Source organism: Euprymna scolopes, chromosome 7 (assembly GCF_053919585.1).
Source record: "Euprymna scolopes isolate OS-2025 chromosome 7, ASM5391958v1, whole genome shotgun sequence".
Taxonomy (NCBI): domain Eukaryota; kingdom Metazoa; phylum Mollusca; class Cephalopoda; order Sepiida; family Sepiolidae; genus Euprymna; species Euprymna scolopes.
The window spans coordinates 160,514,073-160,526,760 of NC_136488.1; the positions used below are offsets into that span (position 1 = coordinate 160,514,073).

Sequence of the window (12,688 nt, forward strand, 5' to 3'; positions counted from 1 at the left end):
TTTCAGATCTGTACATAAAAATTAGTTGAATATATAGGTTGAGAATTGTTCTCTCTCTCTCTTCTCTCTCTCTCTTTCACACACATTCTCACTTTTCTAGATATAATAGATAGATTATGCTAGATATATTTCCATATGTCTGAATACCCTATATACAAATTTTATAATCGGTAGATAAAAAATTTGTTGAATATATAGGGTGAGAATTGTACTTACTCTCTCTCTCTCTCTCTCTCTCTCTCTCTCTCTCTCACGCACACATTCTCACTTTTATGGATATAATAGATAGATTATGCTGGATATATTTCCATATGTCTGAATACCCTATATACAAATGGTCAAATCTGTAGATAACAAATTTATTGAATAGATAGGTTGAGAATTGTTCTCTCTCTCTCTCTCGCAACCTTACACACACAACCACACGCAAACATTCTGACTTTTATAGATATAATAGATCGATTATGCTAGATATATTTCCATATGTCTGAATACCCAATATACAAATTTTCAAATCTGTAGGTAAAAAATTTGTTGAATATATAGGTTGAGAATTGTTCTCTCTCTCACACACACTCACATTCTCACTTTTATAGATATAATGTATAGATTATGCTAGATATATTTCTATATGTCTGAATACCCTATATACAAAGTTTAAAATCCGTAGATAAAAATACGTTGAGTATATAGGTTGAGAATTGTTCTCTCTCTCTCTTACGCACACACACACACACACACACATTTTCACTTTTATAGATATAATAGATAGATTATGCTAGATATATTTCCATATGTCTGAATACCCTATATACAAATTTTCAAATCTGTAGATAAAAAATGTATTGAATATATAGGTTGAGAATTGTTGTCTCTCTCTCTCTCTCTCTCTCTCTCTCTCTCTCTCTCTCTCTCTGGCTACCTCACACACACACACATTTTCACTTTTATAGATATAATAGATAGATTATGCTAGATATATTTCCATATGTCTGAATACCCTATATACAAATTATCAAATCTGTAGATACAAAATTTGTTGAGTATATAGGTTGAGAATTGTTCTCTCTCTCTCACTCACTCACTCACTCACTCACTCACAAACACACACACACATTCTACCTTTTATAGATATAATAGATTATGCTAGATATATTTCCATATGTCTGAATACCCTGTATACAAATTTTCAGATCTGTACATAAAAATTAGTTGAATATATAGGTTGAGAATTGTTCTCTCTCTCTCTCTTCTCTCTCTCTCTTTCACACACATTCTCACTTTTCTAGATATAATAGATAGATTATGCTAGATATATTTCCATATGTCTGAATACCCTATATACAAATTTTATAATCGGTAGATAAAAAATTTGTTGAATATATAGGGTGAGAATTGTACTTACTCTCTCTCTCTCTCTCTCTCTCTCACGCACACATTCTCACTTTTATGGATATAATAGATAGATTATGCTGGATATATTTCCATATGTCTGAATACCCTATATACAAATGGTCAAATCTGTAAATAACAAATTTATTGAATAGATAGGTTGAGAATTGTTCTCTCTCTCTCTCGCAACCTTACACACACAACCACACGCAAACATTCTGACTTTTATAGATATAATAGATCGATTATGCTAGATATATTTCCATATGTCTGAATACCCAATATACAAATTTTCAAATCTGTAGGTAAAAAATTTGTTGAATATATAGGTTGAGAATTGTTCTCTCTCTCTCACACACTCACATTCTCACTTTTATAGATATAATGTATAGATTATGCTAGATATATTTCTATATGTCTGAATACCCTATATACAAAGTTTAAAATCCGTAGATAAAAATACGTTGAGTATATAGGTTGAGAATTGTTCTCTCTCTCTCTTACGCACACACACACACACACACACATTTTCACTTTTATAGATATAATAGATAGATTATGCTAGATATATTTCCATATGTCTGAATACCCTATATACAAATTTTCAAATCTGTAGATAAAAAATGTATTGAATATATAGGTTGAGAATTGTTGTCTCTCTCTCTCTCTCTCTCTCTCTCTGGCTACCTCACACACACACACATTTTCACTTTTATAGATATAATAGATAGATTATGCTAGATATATTTCCATATGTCTGAATACCCTATATACAAACTTTCAAATCTGTAGATAAAAAATTTGTTGAGTATATAGGTTGAGAATTGTTCTCTCTCTCTCACACGAAACTGTGCGCTCGGCTTCTTCCCCCCCTTCCCACCCCAAATGCTTGGGAAACTGTGCACTGTTTTTGTTGGTTTTCAAGCTGCCTCTTCCCCCCCCCCCACACACACAGTTTAACAGTAGTAGGAGGTCAAGAGAAAGAGGGTGAGAGAGAGAGAAGAGTAAGTTGGTGAGAGAGAGAGAAAAGAGAAAGAGGGTGTTGGTTTTATATTTTTATTATCGTCTAATATTTTGAAAGCTGAATTTCTAATAAAATGTGCATCTATAGGAGATAATGCCTGGGAATGTGTTCCCCCCCCCACAGTTTAACAGTGGTGTGACGTCAAGAGAAAGAGGGTGAGAGAGAGGGAAGAGTAAGTGGGTGAGAGAGAGAAAGAGAGAGAAAAAAAAGAAAGACGGTGTTGGTTTTGTGAAAAAAGTTGTTATTTACAATTGTTCGCATTCTTGGCCTTTTGGTCAAGATCAAAGTGTAGTATCTGTTCTTCAGATGCTGCACTTCTATTTCTTGTTCTCTTTCGGTGGAGGAGAAATCCTCCACGACTGAGACAATTTTTATTTTTGTACCTTTTCTCCACGTTAAAAAACGACCCTGGTGTCTAACTCTGTCCCGTGGGGAGGCATAGTAAATAGGTACAATTGTTCGCCATTAGTGGATGTTGACGTCACGTCACGTGACATGACTAAGCGTTTTTTTTTTTTAGTATGAATAACATTTTTTGTTTTAATTATAAAGTCTACACTTAATTTTATAGAAAATGATGTATATATAATAGAAAAAAAAATTACTGGTTTTGTTGGATTCAAGTGGATCCCCCCCCTCCAGTTTAAGAGATAGCAGGTCACGTGGTAATATACAAAATGGCTAGCGTAAATATAAAGATCGGTTTTTTTATCGACGAATATTTTGAAAGCTGAATTTTTTTTTATTCCTGTACATTTTTTCCTGATATTTTTCGTTAAAACTCTTGTATAAATACTATTTTTAACCAGTTAAATACGTTGGAGACATTGTCATGGAGTTTAATAATCTCTAGAACAAAGCAGAAGAGAAATTACAAAAGTATCGGTAAAACAAAGTGTTTGTTTACATTTGTTCGCCATTACTGGATGTTGACGTCACGTCACGTGACATGACTAAGCGTTTTTGGATTATGTAATATTAACATTAAAATGACAGGTTTTTTGGGGGGCCCCCCCTAGGAGAGAAATGATCAGTTCACCCCCTTTTAATGGTCCGTTTGGTGTGGAATTTCGATATTTGTCATGCGGGTGATCAAGGTTCAATATGATACATAATTTGTCAACTTTGGTTGTGTCTGTCAAAAGTTTGAGCTGACGTCACGTCACGTGACACGTATTGAATAACGTTAAAATGACAGGTTTTTTTGGGGGCCCCCCTAGGAGAAAAACGATCAGTTGACCCCTTTCTACTGGTCCGTTTGACGTGAAATTTCGATATTTGTCATCCGGGTGATCAAGGTGCAATATGATACCAAATTTGTCAACTCTGGTTCCGTCTTTCAAAAGTTTTAGCGTTACAAACAAACATACATACATACATACATACATACACACCGATTTTTGCCTTTTATATATATAGATTATAAGATTAGGCACAAGTTAAAATCGTATTCCAAGTAAAACCTCTCTTTGATATGTAAAAATTGAATATCCTTACTGAAAAAATTTAGCAAAAATTATTGAGTAAAAGCTTAATAAAAAAATAAAAATCTATATTTATATTTTGCTGAGCTGCCAATCTTTGTTATTAATCCTTGGGCTACGATGGTATTTCTACACACATTGCCTACAATGGGTGTGAATTCTTTCACATCACATAAAATCAAGTCTAGAGTCTTTGAAAAATAATTTTTTTTATCAAAAAACAATACAAACATTCAAACATGGGTTTCATTCATTGATTGATGCAGTTAAGGCAAAGAAGAATTCCATAGTCCTTGAAGACATCATTGTTGCAGTTGTTTGTAATAAGTAAAAACTAGGTGTTAAAAAATTAACAGTAAGCATAGCTTAAGGGTTAAGTTGAATGATGAACTCACTAGTTTACGGAGTTTACATGCATATCAATGGTACAAAACCAGCAAAATACAAAAACTGATTTTTATTTTTAATTAAAATTCTACTTGATAGTAGTCTCAAATTTTTGTTGTAAATACCTAATTTTGCTCTCATCCTTGTCGTCAATTTGATATGTCCTAAGGTGGCCTATTATTCGGACAATCAAAGATAAAGTATTCCGTGAAAGGAATAAATAAATATGCACTGTGGTGTGAATACTGAAAGCGAAGTTTATTTACGTATTTACATAGAGACAAATAAAGCGTGTTAATGTTCAGGGAGGAAGTCTCTGTTTTTCACAAGGGTCCGGTGGAAACCGGTGACTCGGTTCCTTATGTAGAATGTTCGGGTTCATTACCTATCTCCACATAACAGATATGTAAGTATATCAAAGAGTTTTCATATTAATTTATTTTGTAACTGCGATTTTCATTAGTGTCCAATACTATATAAGCACCAGAAATCCTATTTTTTTTGCGTTAAGAAATCCTTAAAAAGGAACCTTACACAAAATACATATGGATAGACCTGGTGACAGGATTAAACAGGTTTGGTTACTTAAAAGGTAGCACCAAAGTTTGTCTTTTATTGTCCAAAATCAAAATGCCTAAATTCGTTTCTGCACACATTGTATGTGCATACACTATCCTGTATAAAAACAAATAATTATATTTTGGACTAATCAGAACTTTCTGAATTTTTCAAAATGGTCTTTCTGGGAACCATTTTGATTCCTTCAAAAAGCCAGATTTTTCTTCAATAAACCAGTTGAGTTGAAATCCACAGATCGGCATCTACGGCATGTCTCAGTTGGGTTTATTGACTGAAATATTCCTTACCTTACTCACTGAACTTTCTTTCTAATATGAAAAACAATGAACATTGATTTTTATTAACAATTTTTAATGAAATATAATTGAGCAGATAAGTTCTGATTACGATTTCCAGACTAGTGTAACGCACAGCTCTTAAACTACAGACTCTGACTGCTTCGATATCTCAACTAAAGAATCTCCTTTGTTTTACAAAACTCTAAAATATTCATGAAGATTCTGTTTTTCCTCTTGCTGTAAACTTACATTTTAAAAATATATAAAATAATTCTTTTGTAAATGTATGCATTCTGAACTCATTTTTCTTATATTTATCATGTATAACATGTCTCTATAGTTTTCTCACATTTAATTATGAGCATAAAAACCTTTTTATTTATCATGTATAACATGTCTCTATAGTTTTCTCACATTTAATTATGAACATAAAACCCTTTTTATTTATCATGTATAACATGTCTCTATAGTTTTCTCACATTTGATTATGAACATAACCTTTTTCACTGAAAATATTTCTTCGAAACCGACTCCTTCCAAAATATCTTGCCCAAAGAAACTTACCAAAACTAAGGATTGTTTAAAACTGATAACCTTCGCAAATAAGGGACCTCCAAAGCTGGTGACCCCCTTAAAAGTATGCAATTTTTCTTGCATACTTTAATCGTTGTAATTGATGAATGTTTATAAGAGTTTGTTTTGTTTGTTGTTGTTTTTAGGACCCATTATGCTTCTGATCAGGGTGAATCTTCAGAATTGTCTTTTGCGCGTGGAGATATCTTGCGCATTAAAGATACTCTGTATGGAGGGCTTAGTGGCTCATGGCTGGCCATCAAAATCGGCAAAAAGAATGAGGAGCTGCAAAAGGGGATCATTCCAAACAGCAGCCGGTAAGTTGGAGAGTATAAAAGCACATTTGCGTTTTTTTTTTTTGTTGTATTTTACATCTTGTAAAATATGAGGAATATCTTTATCTGCTGAGTCGTTACACTCGTTACGAATGGAAACAATTACAGATACTTTTATTGCTGACTGAAAAATGAATGATTTAGAAATTACACTTAGTTAAAACAAAAATACATAAAAATATTTGATGTCATATTCGAAACACTTTCTACAAGTATTTTAACGGTGAATGTTCTCACGAAATGCAAGCACTTGTGCCCCCCTCAACTTTACAGTAGAGATCCCTAGATGTAAGAGAGCCTTCTACTCCAGTAGTTTCTTCCCTAGAACCACTAGACTTTGGAATTCCCTTCCGGATCCCTGCTTCCTCAACTTAACTGACATGCAGAAGTTCAAGTGTAACGTGAACCAACATCTTGCTGCTCAACTCCCTACACAGTACCCCTGATGCATATGTCCCTGATAAGTAGCCTCCTACATCAAAGTGGCAATGCGCTTTGTTTAGGGTGAAAATGTAAAAAAAAAAAAAAAAAAATTATGTAAATTGATCAAGTGTGTGTGTGTATATATATATATATTTTAAAAATCAAATTTTATGAGGAGGCAAGGAGCGGCTATATTGATTTAAATTTTGTCAAAATTCAAGAGCGACAATTCAATTCGACTACAGAGATTTTGCTTGTATTTAAAATATAACTTTTTAATCACTCAAAATTGTAAAATTTGATTTTCCTAAGAAAAAAAACTACTTAATCAATTTATATGATTTTAGGAATATGGCATCTTTGTTTTGTAATGAGTACGTACATTAAAAAAAATGTTCTCTGTTTTTTTTTTTTTTAATTAATTGTAATTCTAAATAAGCACCAAAAAGTGTCCTACAATGGAAGCTTTTCTGTTATATTACTTTATATACACGGTGGTCTCTAGAAAAGCAGGAAATTTGAAGGCCAGCTTAGATCATGAATAAAATGCGTGATGGCTATTTTTTGATTGCACCGGAAGATTGGCCATCAAAAAGTCCAGACTTAAACGTCATGGATTACTGTGCTTGGAGCTTGTTATTAACAGAGACGCAGAACCATTGACGTGACATACACTCTATTGATGACTTAGAAACGTGCTTGGTAAGAACTTGGAATGATATCCCACAAGTTACCCTTCAAAACGCCACATGAGCTTGGATTTCTAGGTTAAAACGCTGCAGTGAAGTGCACGGATGACATTTTGAGTATCTATGAGCATAATAAAACATTTGTCTTTGAAAAACTTTGTAAAAATTATTCTTTTGTGAAAATAAATCGTTGTTTGACAAATTTCCTGCTTTTCTACAGACCACCCTGTATTTCAAACATTTAATCAGAACATACTTGATATTTAGAAAATATGAAATTCTTTTTAAAAGGAGGTAATTCTTTTTAAATATATTTTTTATGTAAAAAAAAAAACTTACATTTTTTTTTTTACGTTAAAAAATAAATTTTTAATCAATTTTTTAATGTCTTTTTTTAATGTCTTTTTTTAAAATTCACTTTTGAAAAAATGTTTTAGACCTAATTTATGTTTCTAATTTTAAAAAGATTCAAAAGTATTTAAGATAATAAGTGAATAAAATTAAAATATTTAAAAAATATCTATTAATTTTATTCACTTATTTCTTATTCTTAAATACTTTTGAATCTTTTTAAAATTAGAAATATAAATGTTTTTTTTGTGTTTTTTTTTGCTTTTATTTAAAAAGCAAAGGTTTTTATTAAATAGTTTATTTGAAAAATATTTTTTTTTTTATTAAAACATGCAGTAAAAGCAATGCAGTATTTAAAACGTGAACTGTATGAAAAGATATGAAATTCGATTGTTTTTTTGTTTTTTTTTGTTTCCGTTTATAGAGCTGAACAAATAGCATTAAATCAACAACAATCTTTAAATGACAAAGAAAATGCATTTAATAAAAACAAGACCACAAGTCTATTTCGAAGAAAATCTGCTCGTCGTGCCAAAACCTTAGGGAGAGACCACTGGGATGATGTTATTTTCTGTAAGTAAAATTTTTTTATGCTTTTTATGTTTTTGCTAGTTAAGCTCTAACTTACATTTGTATCCCGGGGGGAGGGGGGGTTGATTCTCCCGTTAATATTTCCATTTAAAAATGAATTCACAAGCTAATTTGGTGCTTGGTCAGAATCATAACAAAAATTTAAACTCGAAAAATTGAATTTGAACTAAAAATCAATGTTATCTGTTTAATTTTCATGTTACAATTACGAACATATTACATGTACACGATTCATTGATCTGCCGTTTATTATTTTTGAAATGTTACTTAAACAAGGGAAATAACTCATTGTTTTGAATCTTTATTTAAGTAAAATTTACAATTTTTTAAAAACTATTTTCATTAATAATTAATTTTATTTTTTTTTTGTAATTTTTGGATATAATAAATTAGACATAGGAATTAAGTAGATACATTGGTTTTAATTGAAATTCAATTTATCAATTTTCATTATTATTCCAAACAATGGATGCTAATTTCAAATGAAAACACTAAAAAATGATATTAGGTAAATAAAAACAGAAGGATCAAACCTATAATTGACTATACTTGTACTTTCCTATGACGAAACAAAAATATCATATTCCAAAAATCATGTAGCGTAAATTTATCAAGTATTTTGTGTTATAAATAAAAAAATAAAATTTTATGAATAACCAAGAAGCGACTGTCTTGCCCGCCATTTTGAAAAAAATCTCGAAGAAACAGAGGAAGATAACTCAATAATTTAAATTTTCAAAATTTATATTATAATGCATACAAATTCTCATTAATTGTTTAAAAATGATTTTCTTTATAAAAATAAAACTACTTTATCAATTTTATGTGATTTTTGGAATATGATATTTTGTTTTCTGACTGGTACGTATATCATACAAAAGTTTTTCTTTTACTTTTGATTTTGATATAGGGGGAATTCTGGACGAAAACCAAAATCTTGGTACACCTGATAAATCTTAAAAACAATTTTTTTTTTTTTTGCCAGATAAATTAGCTCAACATCTTGTACGTCTATTTCCTTCTGTTCTGAAACACTTTTTTTTTTTTTTTTTTAAATGTAGTGACTTTGCATCTTTTGTAACTTGTAGTGCTTCCTTACAATAACCCACCATTAAAAAGGAACATTATTGTTTTTTAAATAAGTAACCTAAGGTTGCAGTGTATTTTCATAGCAAACAAGTAGCTTCTTTTTTTTTTTTTTTTTTTGTATTATTCTAAAAAAAAAAAAAAAAAAAAAAAAAAACTGAACCATTACATAACAATTGGTTTCGCTATCTTAGCTAAACGGCATAATTGCATTCACATACCAGTTATCATTAGATCTCTGAAGTTAAGTGATGTTTAGCCATCTCAGTATGAGATCATTTGGGAATACCAGGTGCTGTATGTGGGAGTCCGTCTGCCTGTTTCCCACCTGACTACAACTTGGATGTCTTCAAATCCAACATAAACAAATTCCTGATGAACCGCCCCCTTAAGTAAGCACTTTATGAAATCTCAACACTAACGTACAACGTACTGTACATGCAATAACCCTTATCCCTGAGTGGCTTCCGGGCCTTGATAAGTGGTGACCTCCTTGTAAAAAAAAAAAAAATCGAATATTAAAATCATCTCTAACTAGGGACAACTTATAAATTGAATATTCCTTAAAAGCTTCTGACTTTGGGAGAAACCAGATCAACAAGTGTCATGGGTATAACCTTAAGACATCCAATGGTGAAGCCCCATTTTGGGGCTATGGTGAATGTGGAGTTGCCTCTTAGTTACCGTTGCTCCCAGGTCCACTTTGGCCGAGAGTGATGATACCTGTTAGGGCATCTGGTGCTACCAGTTAAAAAAAAAAAAAAACGCACCAAATATTGATGTTTTTTTTTCCCCTTTCTTTTTGCAAGAATCAATCAAGTTCTACACAGTCAAAAACAAAACTAAGTTTTCTTCTACAAAACAATCAAACCAAACACCATGAATGAATATTTGAAGATATAAAGAACTTGAAGCATAAAAACTTCTTCTAAAATTATTGAATTCAGCATTATATAACCCAAAATGGATTGATATACTGTGAAACAAAACAATCAAACCAAACACCATGAATAAATATTTGTATATATAAAGAACTTGAAACAAACAATTTTTTTCTAAAATCACTGGATTTGGCATTAAATAACCAGAAAAGGGTTGATATGCCGTAAAACAATTAAATCAAACGAAACTGGTCACTATTTATTTCTGTTTGTGTGCTTCATAAACCTGATGTTCATTGATTCCTGCACCCAAATTTCAAAAATGTAGAATATTATTGCTAGAAGATTAAAGCCTTAGCTATTGTATTATTATTATTATGTTTCATTTTAATGTGCACACCTTTTAACAACTTTTAAGTGTGGAATTTTAATATCCATAATGCGATCTTTAATCAGTTTAACTACAGAAGTAAACAGAGGCATGTATTGGAATAATGCTTTAGAAACTACATTTTTATATCATATTTGGGTTGTTAAAATGTTCTCTTCGTGGACACAAGTTCAAATCTTGAGGGATCAGCATATTTTTTTTTCTCAGGTATACTATGCAATTTTTTGCAGATTCTGTATATCCTTTGAATATCAATGTAAAAAGGAACATTATTATTTGCATGTAAAAACTGGACTTTCTATGTAAATGAAATTAATCTACTTTAAAAATGTTTTGTTAAATTTTGGATATATAAGTTTTCATATTATTTGTAATCTTTGGACTACTGTTCTCATCTTGAGTATTTTTTTTCTTTTACAATGTTTCAGTCAATGTAACTTCCGACTTTCTTTAGGTGTATATTGTTGAACTCTGCTAATCTGCATGGAATTTTGAACGAAACCCTTTATTTATTTCACAGGGTTAGCATGCTCTCGTTCTGTCAGCCGTGACTGAGTAGAAAATCCCAAGTAATTCGTAATTGTATTTTGAGTGCCATCTTGCACTGAGGATTGAACCTTCAACCTGCAGAAGGGCAATACTCATAATACAATTTCTAATTACTTAGGACTTCGACCAAGTCATGGCTGATGGAATGAGAGCATGCTAACCCTGTGAATTAAATAAAGGATTTTGTTGAAATTCCATGCAGATTCCAGAGTTCAACAGGCTAAAGGAGGCTATATCGACCGAAACCTAGTGAGAATACTCCTCAAAATGAGAACGGTAGTCCGAAGATTGCAAATAATACAAGCAATCAATCCTCATCTCAAAAATTCAGAAACTACCTAGTGAGAATACTCCTCAAAATGAGAACGGTAGTCCGAAGATTGCAAATAATACAAGCAATCAATCCTCATCTCAAAAATTCAGAAACTTTTTGTAAGTTTTCTGTGTGTAATCAAATCTATAATGTTCTGAATTGCTTTCTTTTTCATTTCTTTTTAGCAAATGAAGGTGGTAAGTGTTTGTCACGCCCAGTGTTTGCTTGTGAAAAATGTTTTTTTTCTTCTTTTTTGTTTTTTAATAGATCTGTTTTGTCTTTTCGTTTGTAACAGTTGCATTTGATTTTGATGCTTCTACGTTTCATTATTTTTATTTCTTCTCTGAGCAACAATACTTGCAACGCACAAATCATAGCAAAACGATTATTGTTCATTTTATTTGTCTTTTAAGATAGCTTTATTTTTCTTATTAACCATCTCTATAACTTTTAAATCTCGTGTATCATTAAGACATATTTGTAGATTGAGCATAGCTCTTATTATCTTACTTCTAGCTTTATCGTTGTTATTACTCTAGCTTTAAAATAGCTTTTTGTTCCCCCGACAAAAGGAGGGTGGACCTGTAAATTCACCCTTGTTCATTCGTCTGTCCGCACTTTTCTCAATAACTATGCCTTGGAATTTAAAAAAATTTTGCACAAAAATTAAACATAATATGAGTAAAAAAGTAACAGAATGGATTTTCCAGGAAAACTCTTGTTGCCCCCGTAGGGGTGCCTTTCAGGTTAAAATGGATAAAATTGACACTTTTGTGCTTATTAAAAAAATTGGTGCCTTGGGTTTTTATAAAACTCTCTGAAAAGTTGTAACTAACTGATTTCTATATAATTTTGTTTGTCTATACTTCGCGATAATTCTTGGGTGTGCCCCAGGGGCTCTTTAAGAGCTAATAAAAACACTCCATTTTTGGGACTATTTTACCATATTTGTCCAAAATTTTCTGTGTATGTCTATTTAGCAGTTTTGTATGGTGCTAAACTAACATTTAAGTATGTTAAGGCCTTGGGGACTTTTGGGGCTAAATGGTGAGGGGGGGCAAATGATGGACTTAGTCATTTCTTTTTTTTTGCATGGTGCAGAACTCAAATTTACATATGTTAAGGCCTAAAACTGCACCGTTTGTTCATTTTCACCAGGATTTGACGTCCTCTAGGGACTTTTGAGGCTAAATGGTGGTGGGTTGGGAGGGCAAATGCTGAACTTAGTCATTTTTTTATGCCTCGTTCATTGTGCACTCACAGGGGACCATGCATGCTTCACTTGTTTTATTGTTATTAGCCTGACTCGTATCTTAAAAATGGTTTTCGCGTTATCCATAAAACTTTTCCCATCCAAATGTC

General features: G+C 31.7%; 1 protein-coding gene and 1 pseudogene across 1 annotated transcript in view; both read left to right on the forward strand.

The window, feature by feature from the left end:
• Nucleotides 1–12,688, forward strand: part of LOC145280215 (tight junction protein ZO-1-like) — a 737,272-nt gene that overhangs the window by 623,466 nt on the left and 101,118 nt on the right. The window contains exons 17-18 of the mRNA XM_080131991.1: nucleotides 5,864–6,034; nucleotides 7,940–8,088. Coding sequence (XP_079988117.1) covers nucleotides 5,864–6,034; nucleotides 7,940–8,088 — 320 coding nt within the window. The remainder of the gene's footprint in view (nucleotides 1–5,863; nucleotides 6,035–7,939; nucleotides 8,089–12,688) is intronic.
• Nucleotides 2,671–2,804, forward strand: LOC145280579 (U2 spliceosomal RNA; annotated as a pseudogene).